Raw genomic sequence first — 26,778 nt, forward strand, 5'->3', positions numbered from 1 at the left:
ACACCTGAAACCTGACTGTGTCCTGCTGCTACTCTTACAACAGATGCCATGTTCTACAGGAGTCTGCGCGGTTTTTTGCAATGAGAGCCACCCCTTTTCACAATCCCCAGCTGTGAACAAAACGTGAACAGTCACAGTAAAGGGACACCACTATCGGCCTCTGGAACTTTTTTGAGAAGTCACTATATTAAGTCAAGTCTCTATTTTTTCATGGGCACACCTACCACGGGCACACAAACATGCCACTGTGTGGTGAAAACAGAGCGTGAACTTTTACTGCATGTTCGCTGCTCCACAAAATCCCTGAAGTCCAAGTGAAATAGTAAGCCCAGTGAAACAGCTTCATCGAGCTAAACAGAGAACTTGTTTTTCCAATACAGTGACCCCAGCCACTGGGATCATTTCCGTCTTCCCATGAAAGAAGTTACGCTACTTTGCATGTGGAGAAGGAAATTCAGGTTTCTGCCTACCTTCACAGTAACTCGTTCTTGTGTCAATTCCCTTGCTTCCTCTTCAGAGGAGTTTTCTGAAACTCTTCAGATGAGTTTTCAGAATTTGCTACCCCAGAGTTCAACAGTCTCACAAACCCTGGGGCTGGTCCTGCAATCTCTGCTCAGATAATTTTTTTTTTTTTTATTAAAGTCAATACCGTCTTGCCTGAAAAAAAGATTAAGAGTTCCTATCCAGTATGAACACTTTTTAAGAGTTAAGTGTATTATTTAAGACTTAAAAAAAAAAAAAAAAAAGACAAAGCATACAAGTATCAGGAAGATACCAATGATCACACAGCTCACCAGTTTGTCATTTTTCAGAAGAAATAATGGTATAATCCCTGTCCAAAGCACTTTCCAACTCCAGAAATGGTGTAATAAAGAGGTAACAAAACAAGAACAGGACTAGTGGCAGGAACACAGTGCAATAATCAATGAAGTCTAGTGTGAATGGCAGATGAGATGAAAATAAATTATTTATGTAGGGGTAATTAAAATAATTGCCTTTTAGAGTAACTTTTGAGACACCTCAAAGCAGAAATAAGTCCTCAGAAAAGAGATGAATGAAAAATTAGCAAGTTCATGAGCCAGGTCAGGAAAAGACCTCCATTAAAAAAATTGTGATGGAAGAAAGCCCAGAGAAATGTGTGAAAGAAACAGATAAATTAGGTACAAAGATAAGAGAGCAGAAACAGATAACGGTGGCAATGAAAAGAAAAGGATAGATAAGTAGGAAAGCAAGGACAAACAACTAACTTGATATGGTATTTATCCCATGAATAAAAGTAAATTTAAAATGGAATCATAAAGACTGTTGATAGAAAATTTTATGCTATCACAAGGGATGATATTTTGCCCTTGTTAAAATATTTTTTTGCAATTTAGACCAGTTGTAAGCTCTGCTTTTTCTCTCCAACAATGCCAGAAGATGACAACACCACGGCATACTCCTGATTGCGTTCTCATGCTTTTGGGTAATGAAATCACTGTTTAAGCTTTGTTGGCAGCCACGTCTTTCTGTCCAAAGTATATAAACAATTTAGTAAACAACATGATAAATAAATTGCTGTGGTAGGATACGCCAGTCCTGAATACAAGCCAGGTTGCAAATTGAATTGTAGCATTATCCATAAAGTTCAGATTTAAAGATGCAAAAAATGACACCTACATGCATTATTCTGCTACAAGCTGGCCAAGAGAAATAAGAGAAAACTAAGGGGAAAAGAAGGGCATACTGATGGAATTAAATTGTCTCTTAAACTACATTAGCTTCTCTTAGAGGAACGAACAAGGAAAAAGCGAACACTGCCTTCCCCACTCCTACATTTTCTATGAGCATATGCGAAGTTAAAATAAAATAAATGATTGTTCATACAAGGACAGAATAACAGTCTGTGATAAAAATACGGAGTTTGGTCCTGTGAGGTGACAAGTAATTTTATCTCCCATGGCAAATGAGAGAGAAGGATGGTTGGTACCTTTCCGAATAATATTCCTAGATTACAAACCAACTCTTAAGACCCAGAACCATCAGCCAATTATGAGAGAGGGAGAACATTATTAACTTTCATACTGGAAGACATGAAAGGTTATGGAGGAAGATGCAGCAGAGGGACTACTGTGCAAACAGGAGCCCTGATTCAGGCAAGAACTCATTCTTCCCTTTATTTTCTCATTTCTCCTGGGATTGCTGTTTCACCTCGGCGTCATATAGATCCCCCTTTTCCACACTTGCCTCCCTTTCCTACGATTGCATGACTTTTATTGGTACTTCATTTTATAATTTTGCTGGCCTTGAGGGCCTGGGATATCACTTGCAACCTACTTTTAGTGAATGCAAAGCAGAGTGAATTAGCAGAACAGGGAGAGTCAAGGAAAAGAAGATGAAGCAGTGTAATAATCAGGACCATTACAAGGAGCTCACAGCACCTCTGACTACATGAAATACGAGACAACAAATGGATAAGATAGAATATTACACAGTATTACTACAGAGGCATCTGAAAACACTCATGAACAACATACACAGATGTCCTAAGAGGGCAATAGCAAACTTATATCTAAAATACAAAAACAGAATATATGTGGGTGTTTTGACCAGTTGAGTGTCTTCTGCAAAATGATGCGTATTAGCAAATGAAAAGGGTACTCCCACGTAGACAGCATTGAGGAAAAGGCTTAGAACTAGGAGTTCCAACAGATAAGTACAGTTTGCTCTAAGTGTTGATTACATCCACATGTGGCCCGAGAGAAAAAGCACAATTTTCTCCTTTTTCCTCAAATGAGATGGCTACGACACAGCTCTGATCATCAAACACAGTTCAGCCATTCATAATACAGGTTATAGCTATTAATTACTTCTGGAGTATCAAGCTGACAGAATTTTCAATGCATAATTTTCTACACTGCTTGCAATACTGTCACACTATGCATGCTTTGAGGCAGTCATGAGGCGTGACTGAGTTGGTTGGGGTTTTTTTATATATACTGGTTAAGAAGCAGCAGCTTCCAGCACACTACAAAGCTCAGGAATGGGAAATGCAAAGAATGACAGGCACCTTCAACTTTCAGTTAAGTCCTGATACCTAACCCCTTAGAGGAAAAAATGGTCTCCATGGGACGTAGACCCGAGTGGACACCATTTTTCATGGCTTTTTTTCTTTTTTTTAAACATCCACTTACCCATCTAGAAAATAGTCTCCATTTAAACTGCTTGATCTAGAACTAGTTTCTAGCTTAAAGACCATTAGCAGTGCATGAATTCTGCTCTTAACCTGTATGACACCAACACCTTGAGCACCCAGTGAAGGCGAGGAAATGGAAGTCAGCGGAGCAAGAGCACTCAAGAACAGGCTTGCACCCTGCTGCTCCAACCTTGTGTTTTATTCTTTTGGCCCAGTGCCTTAGGAGGTGCATCAAGTCTTTTCCCCCGCATCTCAGCAGGATGATAGCTTCTTTGTCCTAATGAGCAACCTAAGGTTCAGCTGTTGGGAAAGGTCCTTTCTGAACCAGCTTGAATGCCAAGAAATTGAGAATTGAAGGCACAGGTCTGGAAAAAAAGGGCAAGTGACAGCAAAATGCAATTTCCTGCTCTTGGGGTGGTTGGCTAAGTAGGGCTATGGTCTAGAAGCAGCAGCAGCTGCTATTAAAAAAAAAAAAAATTAGAAGGCAAATGCCATCTTACATGAGTAAGAAGTCTCCAGGGCAACCTCCATATTTAGAAGGTCACTTTAAATTATCAAAAATGTATTCGGTATAGTTCTGCTGCGCTTCCAGTAGAAGGCCACGTCAGTAGGGTAACTCACTTTTGCTGGTTGCCTGAGGGACTATTTAAGTCGGGCTTAGCTGTGCTGACATCTTGAGAGCTTTTCAACCATTTGCAGCACACAACGCAGATCTATTTTAGTCATCTGTGTTTATTCTGTGCTGTTTGCACAAGGTCTCCCTCAGCCAAGATTCATGGCTATGCTGGATACTATTTCAGACTATGCCAGTTCATAATAGTAAGACTCTAAAATGACCTGGCCAAGAGAATTATGTGGCAACTTGGTTGACAACAGAGTGTTTGAACCAATTGTGTTGAAATAGTTTGAGAATTTGCAACTTTTGCTATAAAAATCTAGTGACACCTCAAAATACAAGACAGATTAAAATAAAGAATGATTTGCTTTGTACCCCCTAGAGTTTTTGAGACATTCAAGCCTTCTGGTATAGCAACATAACTAGACATGGGCCATTACTTTGCAATTAGCTACAGAAGAACAAAACACAAGGTTGTAATTCCCACAGAGGTCTGTAAGGCCATCAAATCTCTACAGTAGAACTGCTGGCAGTTCATCAACATGGGTCCTTTTGTATTACAGAATTAGAAATGTTTTGGGTTAAAGAACATATTGCTCATTTTCATAGAAACTAGTATGAGAGAATTCTAAAGTTGCACTTTCTGTAAGCAAATAATACTGTATCAGAAGGGGAAAAAAAGGACGTTTACATCACACACAGTTATGTGTGTTACTGGCTTGCTTGGACATTTCTGGCCACTCTGAGTAGTCATACATAGGTCTCAGGCTTCATGGAAGATGCTGTATGTACAATTATCCCACCGCCACCACATACATTGTGTTTTCAGTCTAGTTTTCAGACTTGAACTGAGCCTTGGGCTAAGATACTCCATGGATCAGCCATTCGTACTCAGAGAGCATTGAAGTCTGGAGGAATAACATAGTGCAATCAGATTTTTACTGTACAAAAGAAGTGAGAAAAAGGGAAATAAAAAGGTTTAAATACAACATCATTCTTATCCAGAGATTTGCTATCTTCTGCCACAACTAAGACAGGAACTATTTCCCTGGATACCACAGAATGCCCTTCACCGTGACTCTTTCAAACAACTGGCCCCTTGTCTGACAGAGTCTCCCCCATTAAAGTACTTGATGTCGTTTGTTGTTCTACATTCTTGAACTTTGGCTCTTCTTGTCAAAATAAGTTTTGCAGATGGAGGATGCTGAAGAGGAGATAAAATCATACAAACTAACAGACCTGCCATTGTCTTTTGACAACTCTTGTATATCTGCAGAAGATGGAAAGTCTTGTGATATTTTTCTTCTATGCTTACTTCCTCTTATGGAAGTTCCCAATTATCTGCTCTATCCATAGAGTAAATAGTGAGCCCAACATACAATAGTCAAATTGTTACACAACACACAATCATAACAGATGTTGCCATGGGTATTACATACTAGAAATTATATTTATGAAGTCACAGCCAAAGACTGTAGGTTTCTATTGTTTCCTAGGAATATCTGGAAATCACAATATTTGCTTATTATTTACAGTGGCCATACTACAGAAGTTTACCATTCTTTTTTCATATTTTGACATCAAGGAGAACCCTGAAAAATCCACTTCAGGAAAATGATAGAACCATTCGACATAAGATAATTCAATGCCACTTAATTATGTATATATAAGTTATAAGAACGGTGGGTATGAACAATATCTCCCAGTTAACTTAATAAGCAGCAAAAAATCTTTTAAAAATATCATGCACATTAGAGATGTACAGTCCACTGCCTATAAAATCTTAATGGTATTATGAATTAAGAAGGAAAAAACTCAACAAAACAAATCCCTGCTTAGTCAAGCAAAATGAAGGACAGAAAAATAATCAAGCCACATAGCTTAGTAAGAGTTAGGCTTTTTAAAAACAAATAGCGTTCTTGTTTGTAATTTTCTGTGGCATTGCTAATAGCAGAGAGGAAGAAGAGTTTAAATGACAATAGCTTTTTTTTTTTTCACTGTATAAGCATTAATTGTAATGACAAAATGGACTGGAGTCTGCATTTCAAGTTGAGATTTAAACTATATGCTATATATAAAAAATACAATGTATTCATCCACAAATTGTACTTTGAATACCAAATAAATTTTCTAAGAATTTCAAAGTAAATACACCAATTACATTAGAAATTAAACCTAACACTTTGGGAATTAAAACAAGAACTTCAGGTTGTAGAGTTAGACTTTTTGACTTCCTTCTGACCTTGGCATAGCAGCATCATTCGAATTTCCCATACAGTTAACTCTAACAGAAATCCCATGTATTTGAATATGTATTTTTAACTCTACATGTAATAGCGATAACTGAATACATCATCCCTTCTTCATTAGCAGAAGCCTTAATTCTTATCAGTGTTGCTCTATACAGTTATAAACAAATTAGTCTGTAAAAATTAGTTTACTTTAATGCAAATGCAAGTTATTAAAGTCTACATCAATGATGGCGTTTTTGCACAATGTCATTACTGGACTGAAGAATCCTAAAAGTACATTTCCACACTTGGGCATCTCTTATAATTACATTGTTACTGTTAAATTTGATCTTAACTCTGAACTTCTGGATTTACAATGCTCTGGCGTGTTTTATACCTACCTAGGTTAAAAAGAATCAACAATTAAGTAGGTATAGGAAACTATTCTGGGTATACAGCATGTTTGGATATTCCCCCCACCCACCCCCAGGCTGAACAACTACAGATTGCCTAGCTTTCTTGTATCGCAATGGTTTTGGAGTAAAGGTTTTGAGGATCCAGCTTTTAGAGGTAGTGGGCACCCAGTCTCCATTGAGACTTGTGGGGTTCAGCAACTTTGAGGACCCATGTCCAAGGGTTCCTTTTAAAACAAATAGTAAAATTCCTGTTTGCTTATGTTGTGTAAAATTCAGTGACAAACCAGCAGCTTAGAAAGCAAACTTTTACTGAAGCATAAAAGTTACAGATGCAATAATAAAGATTTAGCAAGTCTCCTGCTAAAATCGTGGAACAGGTTACTTGAGGATAGTCTGGCTGCTGACTGAGACTTTTGAGACTTTTCCTTTCTAGATTCTGCTGAATTATCCCAGCTAGTGATTTGCTCTTATAAATATTTAGGAGCATCTGTTTTGCTTTTTAGGATAGATGAAATCTGGCATTTCCCCTTACTCCTCACAGTTTCAAGTGCTAATTGGTATGATCTTTTTGGAAGCTGGACACTGAGCAATAAGCTCCATTCCTGCAACTACACAGGAACACCGTTAAGACTGGTCTTGGTGACTGCCCAAGAGGATGCACCTGCAATGTGCTGTTTACATCCACAAAGCAGGAACTAGTGTGCCTCCAGATGATCCATTTGCACCCACCTTACACTGCATGGAGCAGCCAAGGAACAAAATCTCACAGACCTTTGTGGCACTTCTTCCGACTCTGGACACAACTCACCTACATCGTTCATACCTAGAATCCTCCAGCCACAACGTAAAGAGAACTGGCTGACTGGTGCCATTGCCTGTCAGTATCTTCTAGCAAAAAAGGAAAAGATAAAAAATGCTGAATGGGGGTCAAAAGCCTGAACCATACTGGTTCAGATTTGCATCTGACAAGCCTCAGAGGAAAGAGCAGCCAACACGCATCCTCCTTTCTCCCTTCTCAGCTTCTTGAAGCTTGTTCCTGGGGGTTCCTTTGTCACCACTGTAGTATGTGTCCAGAAGCCTCAAGGTCCAGAATCAACACAACTGTGGGATATGGCACAAATGTCATGTTGAGGACAAGAGGAAAATACTTCTTGGGAACGAACATGTGTATAAGCATCCATACGGGGGTAGCAGGGAGAGCTCAGAATATTTTGAAATTGTGCCTCTAACTGGGAAGCATGAGCTAGGATGGCTGGGCCCTGACGTAAAGGCTCCACAGAACAGACAACTGCTCTCCACAGAAGCCTCAATTTTCTATGCCCTTGTGCCAACAGCATTGACCTTTAAACAGTGCATAAGTAGACTGAAGGATGTGATTACACCCTTGTACTCAGCACTTTAAACCCCTGTCTGGAATACCGCATCCAGTCTCGGGCTCATTTACAGACTGAAGTGAATTCAGCAGAGGGTCACCAAGGGCTGGAGCACTTGCCCTGTAAGGAGAGGCTGAGAGAGCTGGGCTTGTTCAGCCCAGAGAAAGAGGTTACTGAGAGAACAAAGACATGGTCTTCACAGCACTGTATGGCAGAGGGTATGATACATTCAACTAAAACAGTGAACAGAACAGATTCCCTACCACAAGGACTGTCAAACATTGGAGCATGTTGCCCCAAGAGGCTGCAGAATTGCTATCCTTGAAGGTTTTCAAGACTCAGCTAGAATAAAAGCCCTGAATGACCTGGTCTGAATTCACTGTTGACACTGCTTTGAGCAGGAGGTCAGCCTAGATGACCTCCTGAAGTCCCTTCCACCCTGAACAATTCAACACCAGCAAATGGGCACACATCCCTTTCACTTCTTGCACCTCCATCCCCCAAACAAGCCTGTTGCCTGTTCAGCAATAAGAAATTGAGTCAACCTCTAATGACTTGTGAGACTCAAGAGAGCGCTGGCTGCACCACACTTGGGAACTACCAAAGGGAAATGTATCAGGCCCGTCAAACACATGGAACTGGCTATGCAGACATGCTCTATCTGTCTGGTGTCATTTTGGACTTCGGTGCAGCTGGCCACTACACGGATCGGGGCTGTTTGGCGATTCCAGCTTTGATGCTTAGCCCAAGGGTCTCGTGGTCTGTGAGATGACAAGTGCTTGTCATTTCCTCTTGTCCTTGTGGGGGATTGTTTTGCCTTCTGCTACAGCCACTGATGTAGCCCTCCCACTGAGAGCGCGGGGTCTGGGGTATTTTGGCTCCCAGTGTGGCCTGTGTGTTTTTGAGGAGGCATTCTGCGTGCACGGGCCGAGGGGTGCAATGTGAGAACACGATGGCACAGGTTCTGCAGTGCTGCGTTATGGACATGCGTGGTGAACTCCGCTTACTCTGAGCAGAGTAATTCTGGAAAATGGGGTCAGCCAAGCTCCCTGAGAGCACGCACAGGTACAGCATCTGCCTGGCTCTAGGTTCTTCCCCTGGCACTCCAGATGACATAGTGTAACGATGCACTCCACGGCCAAGAAGGTGTGGACACTCAGGATTTTATGTTCAGGGTGAAGCAGGGCCATATGAGTGCAACCCATGCATTTGCAAGAACAAGCTATATATACTTCTTGCAAAGTGCTGTTTAAAACAACTTTGTTCTTTTGTGGATGTATGCACGTGGAAGTGGTTTTATTTTAAGGGCAAGCACACAAATTGATTCCTTATTCCCAGACATACATTCTCTGGGGACTTACACATTAGCCCTACTCTTATCATAGCCTAGTGGATGCCATATTTTCCTCATAATCTTCCTAAAATACTGACAAGAAACCTCTTGAAGAAGGGCCTGATCCTCGAGACACCTACTTCCTCTTCACACCTACTGCCTTGAGCAGTGGATGTACTCAGTAACTTGAAAGGACATTAATTTAGGCCCTAAGGAAGAAGATGGGATAAAAACAAATTTATAAAAATCAACAAGGGGAAGTACATCAAATTAAGCTGATGTAAAATATGACCTTAAAAAACAGTTTAACCAAATTAGAGTTGTAATCAAGTTCACCTAATTGCTCACAGTTCACAATTGTTAGTGTTATTTTTAAAAATGTACACTTTTACTTACAAAAAATAATTAGCACTTTGTAGCTTTTTCTTCAATGGACATTGAACTAAGTTCCATACAGCAGCAAAGAATCACTGCTATTTTACAGGTCACAGTTACAGCAATGTAAAATAACTTGCTTGAAGTTGCTCAACCATATCAATGACATAGCAAGAAACAGAACTCAGAACTCAAAATCACTGGATTCTCAACTTCAGAATTTTTTAAAGGTTAGTTTTAAAATTTAGACATTATTATCTTGCCATATGAGTACATGGAAATTCATATGTGTGGTATCACCTTGAACTCAAAGAGTTTGCAAGGTAGTTTGTTTTTATGCAGACTAAAAAAGGGTTACAGAGAAACATTTCGATAGAAACACTGTCTGCTGTAAAATGCAGCCCTGGGAAATAAACAGAAAGCTATCATTGGTATTAACTATTCAAAAGCTCATCAGAAAGTCAGATACACAGATTCTAATTGTACAGGCAACTGAATAAGCAGAATCAAAAGCATCAGTAACTGCAAGTCTGCAAGAGCTGAAGTAATGTCTGAATACCACCCTTCCAAATATCCTCATGTTATCCTTACCAGATTAATCAGTCTTCTCATTGCATGTTCATGAGAGCAAATGCATTCACAAGGATCAAATCCACCTTCTGCCATGGTTCTCTGGACAAACCTGAACTTGTCTGTGAACACCTAAGAAGAATAAGAATAAAAGGACAATGAACCCTTTTTCAACTGACCTTATTTTCCAGAGACTCACACATCAAGTTTCAGTCCATTTAATGCCAGGGTGAAAAAGCAAAACAAAGCAGGGTAATCCCATTATTCCTTTGGCAGCATGAATGAAGAAGTCTGGTATGTGCAGTTAGATTTTGATGTTGCTGAAAGCAGTGTCTCACACAGGCTTCCTTAGAGAGCCAAATAATTTCTTTGCAACAATTTGCGTCTCTCCCCTGGGTTTTTTCCACATATCACTATGAAATACATCCTAACAAACAAGAACCACAAAGATTAAACTGTGGTCTCTCATCTGCATAGTGGGACTCTTAAGTGTATGAATACAATTTGAAGAGTCAGGGGAACTTGTACTCCTGAACCCCTAACAAACTGCTGGCATTCTCCCTCTGGATCAATGTACAGGAAAATAATTTAAAAGCCGGTAACTTCTTTGCTAAAGGGAGAAACAATCATCCTTATTGTATAATGAAAGCAAGCAGCAGGGGTGCAAAAGTGGATGTACTTGGAAACACTTTAAAAATGGAGCTACACACACTAATTTTAGATCAAAGAAGTAGGTCACTCACTCAGCAATACTGAAAGTTCAAAGAAGCTGTAATGGACATGGTGGGGAATCAATTCTAGGTTATTCACCTGCTAAAACCACTTACACGAGACATGTCAAGCATATGCAAGCGTATTTTTACTAATTACCAATAGCTTTCTCAGTGACTTAATTGATGGTCAAAACAGGTAGCAGATTGCAAGGAATTTCTACCCTTGTGGTCAAATCAGGGATTGATTTCTCTCGAATGAGGACTCTTACGATGTCTTAGATCAGTTCTGCATAATGATACTTTCAAAATATTTTTGTTAACTTGGCATCAATAAAGCTAGATTCAGGTTGTGTTTGTGTTGCACACACTGGGGCCCGAATGTGAGGCAACTGGCAAGCCTAATAAATGCAGTAGCATAGAGCAGATACATCCTCTCAATTTCCTAAAACAAGTAGCTTATGAAGGTGCCAGCCATTTGATAAGGGTGTGCTGAATCAGCAGATGTGCTCTGCAGCCATCACCTATAAAAACTTACAGCCTTGATCACACATAAGCAGTTTAATGTTTTAACCTCACTAGAAGAAAGAGGAATAACCCATATGGCATAAGTTACCTTCATTCAACAGAATGTGTCACCACAATACATTGTGGTGTATACACCACCATCTTCTTAGGGGAAGAAACAGATGGAATAAAGAAAATGCATTTCAGAAGTCCTTCCTCTGTCAATGCCTACCACTCTTTTGTATTATCCTCTGCCATGGTAGAGAGAGCCAGACAGTAAAAGAAGGTAAGAGATATCCGTATCTTCATTATGGAGTCTGAACATCAGTGCCCTTATCTGCTAGGGTCTCCACTTTTTAAACAGAATACTGAAAACTGAAAAAGAGCAAAAAAATATTCAAGGGATGGAGGAAAGGCTTTTTGCCTAGACACTAAGAAAGAGTAATCTGGCAACGTACTGAGAAGACTGAGAGATGACTCATGTAGTGTACAAGTACCTTTACACAGAAAAATAAACCTGAGTATTGAGAAGTTCTTCACTGAAGAGGTGATCAAGAACCAATGACTGGAAGCTGTAATCAACCAAATTCAAAACAGAAGCAAGGCATACATTTTTACCATTAGAGTAACTGAGCAGTGCAACAAACTGCCAAAGAAGGGGTGGATTTCCCATCTCTCAACGCATACAGATGACCTTCAGCCAAATACAGGTTATTAAGTACACAAGCACCCAAGTTTAGATATTATGTTCTCCAACATACAGGAGATCACGGGACATGATCTAAGGATTCTTTTTGAGAGTTAATTGTAAAGCTACTACACTAACTTTTGTGAAGTTATCTCAGAACCACTAGAACTGCACGACAGCAATAGGAGAAATTTTTTAACCATGCAAGCTCCCTGGATGATATGCCATGTCAACCAGAACAGCCTTTCTAAATCTATTTTAGCACGAGGACCAGGTAATAGCACTGATTGCTGAAAAGTGCAAAACGGTTTCTCTGGACATAATGCTGACATCCAAAAGAGGGTATTTGAACCAGTAAAGTTGCAAAACAATATTTAATTGTAACTTGAAAGAATTTAGGAGTCAGTAGCACATAGTAATGTCACAGCAATTAATAGAGGAGTGTTAATCTATAGATGACTACAAGAAATCAAAACATCAGATAAGAGTCATCACCAATGAAACCAGGCTAACATTCTTTGTAAAGCATACAACTGAAAAAGATTAGACAATAAAGGGGGAAAATTAATCTGTCATATAACACCATAAATTTAAGTGGAGGTGCGCTGGAAGGAATTTACCCCAAGGCATCTGAATTGTACATGACGAATTACCTTAATGAGCTAAAATAAAGCAGAACACATGTCACCAAGTAAAATGCCATCCAAGCTTTCAAGAAAAGATCCCTTACAAGCTTTCTCACCTTCACATGATGCTGAAAGGAATCATCCTTTATCTTTCCTTCCTCCAAGCCTATAATAAGCTCTTTCATCAGCAAAGGACCAAAGATGGACCATCTATTTTGGGAACAGCACTAGGCTTTCCCCTGATAAAGATGCTAAACTTGGGTTATTTTATTACTAAAAAAAAAAAAAAAAAAAGGTAACTAATCCCCCTTTATGCAATTATTTTTTGCTAGGAACTGGAGGAAACACAGATTTTATATGTGGCTGACCAGTTATAAAGAAGAGAGAACCACTCTATACTATATGACGATTTTCACTTGTAAAATGACACTCATGTCTGTATTGCTCATTAAAACATTCTTGGCTTAATAATTGTATTATTTGTAATACACTTTGAATGTATAAAGTACTAAATATCAGCTAAGCTCTGTAATCAGATCCTTAAGTTTATTAATGTTTTGTGACCCTGTGTAAGATTTGGTAATAAGAGACTAGTATTTTTATGTATCATGGAGCGGGATTCCTTGGCTCCACTGCGTGCTCTTAGGCAGCCCGTTCGTATCAAAATCCTGTTCCAGAATTGCAGTGTGTTTCCTGCCTGCCTCCCAGCACTTGCAATTGTCTGATCTCACGTCAGCGGCTAACTTGTTCTGCCCAGCTCTGACCTCTTTGCTGTGAGTCACACCAGCTCTCCACCTTTTGCAAATACAGTTCTTCTACAAACAATCTATGACAGAAAATGGGAGGATGTGCTCCGTTCTTTTCCTCATGACCTGGAGAAACAAAAAAAAGCTTGTAGTTTTATTTTATTTTACTTTAATTATTTTTCTGTATGTTTTCCTGTTTATCATTACCTTGTTTTTCTTGGAACTTATAGAGTAACTGGTAAGACCATAGCAACTCGTAAGGCTATGATGTCAAATACCAGCAAGTACTCTGAGAGAGTTACTTTTACTCTACTTAAAATTACTGTATTTTGGTTTGGCCATATTACTGCTAGCACAGTATTTAATTCACAGGGTTTACAAACAGCTGGAAGATACATTTGGTAAATATGCCAAAGCTCTCACTGGTAACAGCTGAGAAGGTATATATTATGGCCTCTAGACTAAGCAAACTGATAGAGAGCATAATAAAGGAGAGAATTAGTAAATGTGGACAAATACAATGTACCATCAAAGAGTCAATATGACCTTTCGAGTGTAAAGAGGCCCATAGAGGCAATCATAAACAGTACTACTGAAATTAAAATACTGTAGTTAGAGCTGGAGTTACTATAATTCGGAAGCAAAGTGGAGGATGGTCTCTGATGATTTAAGACAGAAATAAAAGCCCACCATTACCTTTCGACTTGAGCATCTATTTGAAATTGTAGGCAATGAAGCCATATTGAAAAATAATTCTAGTCTCTCATGATTTAAAAAAAAAAAAAAAAGGCATTCTCAGTTATAGTAATTATTGCAAATTGTTTCTTCTTTTATTATCTTCCCCAATCCCAGCCCTACAGCTATGTATTATATTTTATACACCCTACTATCAAAAAAGCAATCTTTATGGCTACAATCTGATTGGGTTTTTGTACCTGGAGACTCTTCTGAATTTTAAATTATTGCAATGACTATACATTATTTCCCAATTCAGCAACACCTCTCCTGAGTAAATAGCATGCAGCTGGTGAGCTCTGGGAGACAGAAATTATACTCTGCCTCTCTCCACCCTAATCATTACAAAACTGAATTCCTTTCTAGCACGAAGGCAAACAAGAAGTTTTGTCAATTTTCCATGGGCTGGATGCTCTCCAATGTGACTCCAATACAATGCTGATTAGCAAGATTGTCAAAGCGCACGTACTGGTGATCTCTACTCCTTGGTATAAAGGAGTGTGTAAAAATATTTATAATTCTAGTATTCAAAGAAACACTCACTCCATATGATACATAAATCAGAGTCACTGCAGATTTATCATGGACTAAACCTGGCATCTTCAGCATCAAAACTCTAAGCCCATTAACTCTTATCTTTCCTGGATCCAGGCACTTTTAAAATGTAGACTACCACACACACACGATATATACAATGGCTGGAGATTTCCTCTGCTAAGAACCATTTTTGCTGTGTTGCTATTTTCTTGAAGATTGAAGGTAATAAATCCTTGGGAGGAAAATACCTCACAGTACAGCAGACAAGTAACAGAATCTTTCCACATTACTTTAAAGAGAAACAAAACCCTATTCAGCTCCTCGTTACTGTTTTTCAGCCAACTGCAATAACTCAAAGCACAATTGTCAAATATCTCTAACAAGCCATAAAGTTAATTTTGCTTCTGAGTTCAGTTTGAGAGAAGTGTGGCAGAACAAATGAAAAGATGTATAACATTTAAAACACAAATGTAGAAAGAAAGCAAGTGACTTGTTATGCCTCTGCAGGCATTCTGAAAAATGATAAAGGGCTAAAATAGCAAAAGCCATACACAAAGCATGAACAATTCACTGCCCCAAAGATAAAATGTTCATTTTTATCTTACTTGTCAGAGGCAGAACCCTCTCTCCTATACTCTTCCATGATCTCCTAAAGGATCCAGGTTTCCATAAAAAGGATTTGTTCTCTTTGCCTTTTTACCTGCACCTAAGCGACCTTAGTATCCATGTTTTCTTACAATACCCGACCCTTTCTGTAATTATTCTCTTCACAGCACGCCTCAAGTTTGGTTCTTCTGTATCATCTTACCCATCTCCAGATGACCTCCAAGTATTCTCTCCTAGCATCTAAAACATCCTGTACATTGGCCTCGCGTAGCATAACACCCTTGCAATCCTGCACATTAAGTCCTGTCCCAGAGAAGGCTGTGTGACCACAGTACCCATTAATCCAGGGGGTGGAAATTTGCTTCAGTTACAAGAAGAGACTGCTGTGATCAGCTCCTCATAAAGCTCCTGACCACTGCTTTTACAGGACTCTTGCTTCTCCTCCTCGGCCACTCTGTCCCCCTGGGTACCATCGGCGCTCCAGGGGCAACTGGCACCTCAGCTGATTCATTACTGGGCGCTTCCAAATGCCTCTGGTACAAGCGGTTACTCCGAAATCTGGTTCTAATCCTGCCTCTTCTAGGGACTGGACTCGCTGAACCCTGTCTAGTCACACAAAGTCCAATTCAACATCAATTAGGTATACAGTAAAATAATAGACAAAGGTATCTTCAGTAGGACAATATTGCTTACTAGTGACCAACCAAGCAAGAGGAACCTAAACATTCAAATCCAGCCAAACTCAGAATTTTCTGTATTTGTTATATAAAGCATTTTCCTGTTGATTTCCATCTTCTGTAATATTTGTACTTCATGCACATCCACCCTCCCACAGAATCCTGAGTGTTTTGTTAGTCTTTTGATGAACTACCTACATCCAACTCAGTAGTCTGTTATTTAACTTCCTATTATTTCAGTTGTATAGCTAAACTTTGTGAGTAAGACAGGCCAGGGAATTTTATCCATTGATTTCTGCATCAAGTTTCTCTTCAGACTGGCTTAGAGCATAGAGGGGAAAAATAATATGCATGGATTTGGGGTTTCTCTCTTAAAAAAACAAACAAGAGGTACATGTAGATAGGACTGGCTGTTTTCACCTGCAAAGATCTTTGTGACATTTCTAATTTTTTTTACTGCTACTACCAGAAATGCAGCACATTCCCTATCACCAGAGCAATATAAAGGAGGAACAAGGCAGAAATGGTAACAGAGCCATTAAAAAAGCAAAGGAAGGGAATAACTAAACACAGGATAAAACTACAGGACAGTGTAAGAACACAAAAGAGTTTGTAGTTGAATAGGGAAGAAACATCACAAAAGGAACTACAGAAATAGGGAGAAAATAAAGAGAAAAATAAGCAGTACTTTAAAATAAATAAACGCTATTCTGCCCAAACTTAATGGATGCATGATCCTGAGGCAATAGGGGAGGACACTACACTAAATCAAAATTAATCCAGAAGCCAAGGGCCTGGCATAAGTATCCAGTGGAGGTGGTCTGCATTTTTTATGAAAGAGTTTTAAATTGTCGAGGTTATAGAACTGGCAAAAATAAGCTTGAAGATTTCTAAGGAAACTTCCTTTACAAAGCAACTTCCTCTGTTCAAACAAGGCTAAAAATAGGTTCTGTAAAAAAGAAGAATCTTGTATACAAATTGATACTAATTAAAACATTCCAAGGATCTGTTCTCCTCTATTATTGTAATGCAGATAGTTCAAGTAAATATTCCCTCATAGAACTTAAGTCTGAAACACTGCGACATTATACTTGGCTTTTTTATGATGGTAATTTTTAATCCCTTTTATTAACAATGCAAGAGAAGCTCTCTCCCGTCATCTCTTCCATATTTACAGCTCCATCCTACTTTTACTGAAACAAATACCAGCGCCCTCACTGGCTTCAGTGGACCAGGACCTAGTAGTTCTGCAAGGTCACAGATCTCTAGAGGACTACTGATGATCTTTTTCTACCAGGTCTCCTCCTGGGCATAAAACTGAGTTTTCAGGACAAAAGAAAAAAAACTGGCTGACTGGGCAGCAAAAGCAAACCAGCAGGATATAAATGTGGGTCCCGCCAGGAGGAGCGCTGCCACAGTAAAGTGTGGCTCCAATTACAGCTTTCTTCAACTAATTGTCCCAGTTCAGATCACCCATTCAGCTTTTCTAGGGAAAAGAGTTGCAATGATTTTGATGGCTGATACAATACCCAAAGAGGGTTCCCAGACATCGCAACACTTTCAGAGTATAAAGCAATCCTCGCCACCCTCTTTCCCTATAATTCCAGGGGGTGATGGGGGAAGCAGCTGATTTTATACTTGAAAGCATCAGCACGTCTCCCTAGACTTCCAGCTGTAGCCTAATGAGTTGGCAAGTGTATTTTTGCACTGCAACTTTTCTCAGGATAATTAACAAGATCCAAGATGAACTTTTCAATGCAGATTAAGCTAAGCCAGTTCCTTTCCTCATGGAAAAGTCAGTGCTTAACCATGCACACAGATGTATGCAACTGGTGCTGTTCTTGTTGGTTTCAACAGAGACATCAGGACCAGCAGGAGCTCCACAAGAGAACTGCTCACCCAGCCACATCCTCTGCAAGGCATACTAGTGGGTAACTTTGCTACCGTCTCACAAATAATTTAAGTAAATTAGGAATTGATTTTCCAGTGTCATCCATCTGGTGCTTCTTACAAATGCTAATTTAATACAAAACAACTCCTTAAAAATAGGAGCAAAACCAAAGAAACAAATGCTGAGCCAGCCACTGAAGGATACTACAGCGACATGCCGAAATCAGGGAAGGAGCTTTTGAGCAGGGACGGGCTCAGAACTGAGAAGTAAATGCTAACGATCTTCCTGATTATTTTCTCTGATGGTCTCATAAGACTACTGGAGCACTGGTACATCCTTTGTCCCCACAGCATGAGTCCACCACTGTGTGACCACCACAACATTGTGAGCATTGCTGGGCCGCTAGCATTTTCACCCCGATGGGACATCTGGACTGGCTCTGAGTGGGTCAGGAAATTCTTCTGGCGACTCTGCCAACAGCGCTAGCACCTAGAGCAGTGAAGCAGAGGCCAGAGCATGAGAACTTAAACACTTATAATTGTGGTCAAAGCCCTTTCACAGCCAAGCATCACAACTCCCCACTCACTGAAGCATGTGAAAAAGTTCACACCGCTTTAAGGGGCAGCAGGATCTAGTAGGAACCTGGTAGGAAACTCACTATTTGTGGACAAAGCTAACCAAGGTATGCTGAGGTGCATCAGTTCAACAGAGTGGTATATCAGGGAAATACAGAAGATGACACAGATGCTTCTTTCATTCTAATTAAGGCTTGTCAGCGTCGAGTACAACTCCCAGAGGACAAGAACCCACAAAATAAAAACCCCGCACTGTTCCAGCACTCTTCCCTACCTTCCTTTTCATGGACAGTCCCCAATATGTGAGGAGAGAGAGAGAGATTTCAGGCTTTAAAGCTGTAAGGCTGATGTCAGTGATCAAAACTGAATTCCTCAAGGGAGCTAAATAAGACCCACCAAGATTAAAAAAAGCTATTTACTTATTCCCATGCAGGTGGCTTAACATTTCTTCTGGGCAAAACACTTGAAAAGGAGCTAATTATGCACATCCAGTCATGGACCAAAAAAGCAGTCCAGCTATTTTAGAATTCATTTACTGATATTTGATACAGAATGTTATTGCCAAACTCCAGCTGTCAGCATTTGGTCATCCTTTTGTTAAAATGATGACATTTTTCTGAAAGAAATCTCTTGGAATATGAAAGCTAATTAAGAGAAGATGTCAGTGACACAGAACATTGTCCAAGAATAATACTGTCTTTCTGCTAAGTAAATGCTTTAGCTTCACTTTAACATTTATTTCTAGTGTAGGAGACTGTGACAATGGTCTAGGACAACAAAGTTATTCCTATTGCACTGAATGACTAATGGTTCTTTAATCAGTCTGTTTGACATATGTTAACACAAAAGGGTGGGCTATCCTCTGTAAAATTACTAACGCATTGTATTTCAATCAGTTTACAGAGCAAACTGGGAGGCCTCTCCTGTGGTCTTCAGTAAGGCAAGAACTCTCATTGACTTTAACGGATTTTCGACTTGAGTGGTGAGTAGAAGAGCCAGCTCCTGGGCAAATTCGCTTACTCTCCTGCTTTTGGTTCGTGTCTCTGGCACTACAGACTGCCCCCCTGCTTGTGTCGAATATTCCCATTCTCCAGCAACAATTGCTAACCTCCTAAATTCAGCACCCCTGCAGCTGTACGAGCGATGCACGACTGCTGGGAGCAACACATATTGAATCTGAAACCTCTGCCGAGAGGACACCCATGCTGTGCCGCGCCAATGAGGGCTACAGGCTTGTGTTGCAACATGTAGGCAAGCCTGATTCTGAACGAGTGGCTACAGATGAAAGAGGAGCTGACCTTCCAGGGAGCAGACTTTTGCAGGGAAGCAAGAATAACGGGTACTCCCTGCAGATGGAAAACAGCGGAGGTGAGCACCTCACACCAGCCTCCCCATGGGAGTACAACAGGGAAACTGACTTTGCTTTTGGTCACCCCGCCCTTGAGACATTTTGCACTTAACTTTCGGGCTTCATAATACAAAACTAATCATTTACTTTAAAAGACTAAGTAAGGGAAAAGAATATGTTCCTATAATAAACAATGTAACCTATCCATAAAACATCTCTGCTCTTGTTCCAAGATTTATGAATCAGGATCATGATTAATATGTTCAAATGTACCAAAGCAACTTGAAAGCTCAAAGCGGATCCAACTTTAAAGCTCACCCAGTGAGGCTGGGGACTCAAACTCATGAGCAAATTACCATGGTGTAACAAAGCCACTGCACAGCAGCTGAGCTGTCGCAACGGTCCCCGCACACGCTCTTAGCCCACTGGAACTGTGAGCCAACGTGACTTTGCTTAGTGTGCAAGAGAAAAAAGTTGAAGCTGAGACACTTCACTTCAGAGCTGCCCTGAGCTAACCGTGAGCACCCAGGCAGTTACCGCAGCTCAGGTGGCCTGCAGTAACTCATTATTTTGAAGTAATTTTTTTGGAGGGTCAATCATTCAGAAATTTTTAGACATTTCACCTCTTTGCAAAAATAAACATAAAACAATTCTCTTATTCACTCCTTTACAAAAACGTACAGTTTCAAAACGAATAAAAATGAAAGTTTTTCCACCATATTGAGCCAGCAAGTGCAGCCCTAAACCATGAGCTATGAAGTTTTTTGAGACTTGTTTATTATAATAATTATTATTAAACATTGTATAATTTGTTTAGATTATAAAATACCTTACTAAATCCTTAAAACTGTAAAAATACACTATTCCTTAATGTTACTCCAATCACATACAAACACAAAATTATACTGAAATTCTTTGGAATATTTTCATTATTTTTTTTCTCCAGGGATGACATGTGTTTCTAATAACTTGCCACTGAGCAAACAGATTTAGCAGGGTAGCAGCATGCTGAGAAAGATAGCAGGATTTTCAATTTTCAGATGAAAGCAGCTCTGTTCCCTGGCAGCCCTACTCCTAACCCCTTTAGGCTAGATCAAATTTTATCTGAAGCTAGCGGGTGCCTGTCTTTGACTTCAATGGAAGTTGAATCAGGTTTTCTACATACCTGCAGTAAACAATTTGAAGCTTATCAATTAGAGTATTTTTAATCAGTACTTATACCAGAGGGAATCTGTAGCAATTAACAGGATTTCTGGGCTTGGTTATTTACATACGTTTAGCTAAAAGATGACCCAGTTTTTACCAGAGAATAACATCCATCTAATTCAGCAGACTCAGACTAGTTTAGATTATCAAAAGGAAAGTGTTATGCAAATTATAGAAGTCTTCCCTGCACCTACTAGCAACAGATTTTTAAATCTATTACATTAATTTGCACAAGGAAAATCTATGGTACTATTTCACGAGATCAGGATTAGTTTGCAACATGCATCTCACCTTCGGCTCCACAGTTTTCCTGCAGGAAAGAAGGTGTTTTTCATCTTTAGACACTTTTGTTCTACATACTAACTTGAAACTGAAGCATCTGACAATCTCTGTGGCTTGAGAAAAGTCTATGTATAAGAATATTTCTATATTTCATGGAGCTCTCTGATAAAACCTTTATCTAGTATTTTCAAATAGGGGTGCTTAATGACAGGTGCCATCTCATCAGTCTCACCTAGATATGAAAGTGATGAGCCCCTAATGACACCATAGCCACTTGCACAGAAATTCTTGTTAAACTAAGGCCACTCATACCAGGAAGCTTTGTTTCACACTTGATTTAGTCCAACTATTTGAAGAGCTAACCCCCAACTTTTCTTCACATCTTCATGTAATTTCATTCGGACAGCTGTTTTTTCCCTAAACTAACTTTTTAATGTATGAAAACTGACATAAACTATTTAATCAAGTTTTCTAAAAATACCGCCTTGATAAAAATAAAGCTTTTATGATTAACTAACAGGAAATATATGAACATATACATGTGAATATGTGAACAAAAAAAGACCAAAGCTCAATTACTAGAGGTCTGTATTTGACAAAGATTTGACAAATAAAGCATTTGCAGCTGCTTATAGCATGTAAATGGTTGGTGCTACATTTTTGTACAGCTCTTCTGTTCTTTCTGATAAAAATCTTTTCTTTCCTAGGAGAGCTCAGTGCTTTGGATCTGACATTTGTCTAGCAGTTTTATAAAGTAAGAATGAAACTATATTTAGCTCCAGAAAGCCATGGTTTTTAATGCATGCAAAGCTGCAGAAGAATCAGAACTAATCTTAATGAGGAAAACTTTTATCAAGTGTAATTCTATCTGTTCCCACCCAAATGGGACTAATTTGTTCCATTATCTGTAAAAATACCAGCTAGACACTTTGACTAAAGCCTCTGAAGCACATTTGTTCAATTAATAACCATGCAAATGTACAACCACTCAATCATGCCAGAGGCTGCTCCCCAAGCATCTTCAAATCTTTCATGAAAAGCCATATCAATCATCACTAAGGGACCTTTTTCTTGCCCCAGCCCCAGCCAATACCATGGAATAGGTGATGGGATGGAAAGAGGAGGATAGAACCATACTTCTCCACTGTACTGCTACTAAAGTCCAGCAGAAATAAGACTAACACAGCTAACACAGACTGATCTTCTCGTATCCCTGATGGTATTCCTTCATAATGAGGAGCTAAAGAGTCTTTCTTCAAATGAGGCTCCTTGGGAACTGGGGAAGCTAGCTGTTGGTGAGTGAAGGCATACATGCTGAAGGAGCTATTCTGGGAAAATAATTCCTTTTTCTTTTTTCTTTTTTTTTACCTGAACAAGGATTGCAAGATTTGGCTCTGTGGTATAACCTTACAAAGTCTTCTTAGCTTCCATTGTACTTATAGAGGACTTGGGAGCACTTGGATCTTCCAAGAAGTACTCCGCATCTTGCAGAATCAGGTGACTCATTAACAACTAGATAGATCTTTACGTATTAATAAATTGAATCTATAACCTAGGAAGTTAAAACGGAAAGGGTGCTTAACATCTAGTGTAATAGCGTGTATGTAAATGCACATATGTAAAGCAGGCTCACGGGCTCTCAGATTTGCTTCCCAAGCAGAATAATGCATCTGCCAAAATATTTTTATATCTGTTGTGATGAGTAATCTGATAAACATTCAAAACATACAGAGTAAGAATCTGATACTTGGTATTGTCAGGGCAATGTACACCTTCTCCATTCCTACGCGCTTATAAGAAGAGAAGGAAGTTCTTGCCACTTTCATTGTACTGGGCCTGTGAAGACTCGTGATGTTGTTAGGCCCAATTCTGCTATGATGAACTTCAGCAGAGACAAGTACCTAAAATATCTAGGAGGGAAAATTCTGAAACACGAACATAGACTTTGTTTTATTACACGTCTGTTATGCAAATAACATTCACACATCACTAATTGTGAAGTCTAACTATATGAAAGTAGAAAATGAGAAGTTAATAACAGAACAAGAAGTCAGTTAGAAACTAACTTTCTCCAAAGCCAAATACCAACCTTTTGAAAGCGGGTACAATAGTTACAAAGTTATTAAAACCATAATGCATTGTGAAATTGTTTTTACGTAGACTACTTCTTTAACAAGAAGTATATTATTATTACTTTTCCCTTAGAACAAGGGAAGAACATGGACTGCAGAATGTTGCCCATGTAACTGGGCCATGCACTTTGGACTTAATGGACTTGACTGTAGTTTGGGTAAGGTGCTGCAAAACCATCACAACATGCACGGTATAAGGAATTTCATAGAACCATGTTCATTGTATTTATTTCTATAGTCAGCAAAATAATATCCAGCTAAGCTAAAATAAGATCCACCCAGAGCTACAGAATGGCTGCTACCACCATCTCAGTTCTAAAGCAGACCTCCTGGCTTATGGTCCTGAATGGGTCAGGGACGTCCCTGCCTGCCAGAGAAGCACACGCAAAAATACTTTGTGGAATGACCAATAACACATCCAGTATGGCTTTGCACTTGTTTAGCACCTTATACGAAATTATCTTAAACCACTTAAATTACAGAACTCTATACCACTCTAGAGTTAGGCAAAAATTGTAAATCTTGTATTTCACAAGACGGGGCAAAAAGAACCAAAGAGGTTGGACTCACGCACCTCAGTGGCAGGGGAAGGACCAGCACTCAGGACTGAAGCAACTAATGTACTGCTAACATTACAATCACTTTTATTTTGCCAACAGCTTCCACCATTTCAAGCCACGCTGTCAGTGACAGGGTCACTTTTTTAAAATCAGTGATCAACAACAACAGCTTGATGTCTTTCATCTCAACAGGTCACAAGAATTAGATGGAATTATCAAGGATTTATTATCTCTCACTGTATATAGGAAGAAATCAAAAGTAAGATTGACTTTTTTTTCCTCATTTTTATTTTTTTGAGCTGATGTCTGCTTTTGGAAAGTAACAGAAATGAGTAAAGGTGGATAGCACTCTAATAGCTAAGCATGTAAAGACCTCTGAGACGTAACCCACTAATGCTCACTGCAGATATGTACCTTCCCCAGTAGGCACACTAATAACATTAACATAATAAGCTGTTAAGACCAAAAAAGTTAGATGTCCTCACCTCCAAAAACTGGAGATAGTTTTCAAGACTTATCTATATGCATAGACATGGATGTTCAGCCAGTATACAGTTCACAACAGTCCCTACACCAACAAATCTATAACCTAAGAGACAATCCTGAAGACTGACTAGACGAACAGGTGTTTGCCTGAAACAAAAGTTTTTGATGTAGGTCATGCACCACATTCACGTAGAAGCGGTGGTTAGCTGAGGCCTCAGAACTGCCACGGAAGGCAGCGGCTGAGCTGCAGGGCAGGACATCTGGGAACGAGGCATGGTGACAGCTGCAGAGGAATGACCATGGACGATATTTTGTGGTCTCCAAGGCCCATATACCCCTTACCCGCTGTAATCTGCTACGAGTCACATCTTGGAGCACACACGTGAAGAGTTCCTGGCAGGAATCCTATCTCTAATAAATTAATGGCAGCGTGATGCTGTCCTTTTCCTGAGATTATCTTTCACAAGACATTGTTCGATTTCTCCCACTTTAGTTGCAGGCGCTTTTCAAAAAGCGGGGAGCAGCCTGGGAGCACATACCCTGGTGTCAGCATGCCACTTCCAGCTTCTTTAAAGAGAGAAAACTAAAACCCTTTAGCTCAAAGTATCAGACTGAGATCCTTTAAAAAATAAAACGAATCGACGCAAGAGTGCCACTTTGCACTAAAACCCCAACAACCAGAAAAACCCAATCAGACCAGCTGTAAGAAGACGAGCGGACCTTTCACTGGTGTGAAAAAGAAGAGCACTGCCTAACACCGAGCGGACCGGCTCCGGCTCTCCTGCTGTTTACCTTCCCGGGCACCCGGCGAAGCGCCCGGCAGCGGGGACGTTTCTGTACTTCGACAGGCTCGAAGTTACCCCCGCACCCCCACCGGGGGCTCCCCAGGCTCCGCGGCCACCCCCGGGCCGCTCCGCGCCCGGCGGACGGAGGGACGGGAGGGGGTGTCCGCAGAAACCCGCCCGGCTCTGCCTGCCCGCGGCCGGCCCGCGCCCTCCCCTTCTCCGCCGCGGCGCCCCCCGGCCGCCGCGCCTCCCCGCTCACCGTGCTCTGGCCGCCGTCGCGGGGCCGCGGAGGGCTGCGGCGGGCTGCGCGGCTCGGGGGCAGGGGCAGGGGCAGGGCGGCCGGGCTGGCAGAGGCGGCCCCGCGGCTCGGCCCCGCTGCTTCGGGCCGGCTCCCACGTCAGCCCGCGCCACGAGACCCGGATCTGCCGGCTCCCGGCGGCGGCGGCGGGGGGGCCGGGGCGGCGCCGCGCGGCTCCCGCCCCCCGCGCACGCCCCTCCGCGGCCCGGCCCGGCCCGGCCCTCCGTGGGGCGGCTGCCACCTCGGCACGGCAGGCCGGGGGCCGCCCGCGCCGCGCCGCCTCTAGGCTGCTTGCCGGGCAGGGACAGCCGCGTCCCGGCCTTCGCCGCCCGGCGCAGGCAGGCTTGGGCGCTACGCGGGCAGGAGGATAGGCGGCCGCGGTAGCCCGGCGTGCCGGGCGGTGTCATTTTCAAGCAACGCATGGGCCTTAAAATAAAGCCCCAGTAAGTCAGCGCTGAGAGGACGCAAGGAAAGTAGCTCCGGGGCCTGGTGTGCGGGTGGGACTGCCACAGCCCCCGCGGTCAGGGCTCTGCGCCCTGTCAGAAATACGGTCACGTCGGTTGCTTGGCCCCCGGCCATCACCTCCGAAGTATGAGGGAACTGACAGTGTAGTTTCTCACCTAGAAATCTAAAGCCTGTTTAGGAGCTCGTGACTCACGAGGCCTCCCTGCAATTAAAGCATCCCTCAAAATATGCATTTAGATGCTGTGGAATGAAGTTAGAAAGGAAAATTTGAGATCGTGGCTTCTCATGTCAGCCAGCTGGGTTTACCTGTGCCTAGCCAAGGAGCTGGGGTGTCATGCTCCCATATGGAACGATGGACCACCTCCTCTCCTGGGGACAGTGATACCATGCCATAATGCAATGGGGATCACACAGGGGAAAAAATCTTGTCCTCCAATATTTCCAAGGGTGGCTTACCTCCTTCAAGCTGGAAAACAAGGAAGATGCTGCAATTACAGTGAGAAGGAAAGTTTGGACGGAAGTTGTGAATTCTCACAAGTCAGTACCTCCTCATGGCACCAGTGAGTCTGATAAGCCACAGTCTGATAAGCCCACAAAGAGGGACAACCCTGGCTGTTCTCATCACTCTTTGCTGTTGTCATGGGGCTTTCAAGCCTCCTTTCGTGGCTACAGTTTTCTTCTGCAAGTTTTCCTCTAGCTTTGGGTGTCAAGCCTACGTTAGTCTGCCAGGTCTCGGGTGCATTGCCAGTTGGCAGCCTTGCATGTCCAGCCATCGTAGGTGTGCAGAGTCACCTCTCCCTGTAAGACGTGGGTAGGCTAACGCTGCTCA

The 26,778-nt window shown here is 41.1% G+C and overlaps 1 protein-coding gene across 3 annotated transcripts in view; it reads right to left on the reverse strand.

Annotated features, from left to right (window-relative positions):
• The window catches only part of SMIM14 (small integral membrane protein 14), a 40,427-nt gene extending 14,779 nt beyond the window's left edge, over nt 1-25,648 (reverse strand). The window contains exons 1-3 of one of the 3 annotated variants that reach the window (XM_075499957.1): nt 25,446-25,648; nt 13,385-13,492; nt 10,111-10,221 (exon numbers count right to left, since the gene is read on the reverse strand). In XM_075499957.1, coding sequence (XP_075356072.1) covers nt 10,111-10,185 — 75 coding nt within the window. In that variant the 5' untranslated portion in view covers nt 10,186-10,221; nt 13,385-13,492; nt 25,446-25,648. Of the gene's footprint in view, nt 1-10,110; nt 10,222-12,736; nt 12,864-13,384; nt 13,493-25,445 lie in introns of those variants that run through there. The other 2 variants (XM_075499956.1, XM_075499954.1) reach the window with 2 other exon arrangements.
• Between the last annotated feature and the right edge of the window lie 1,130 nt (nt 25,649-26,778).

This window comes from Mycteria americana, chromosome 4 (assembly GCF_035582795.1).
Source record: "Mycteria americana isolate JAX WOST 10 ecotype Jacksonville Zoo and Gardens chromosome 4, USCA_MyAme_1.0, whole genome shotgun sequence".
Taxonomy (NCBI): Eukaryota; Metazoa; Chordata; class Aves; order Ciconiiformes; family Ciconiidae; genus Mycteria; species Mycteria americana.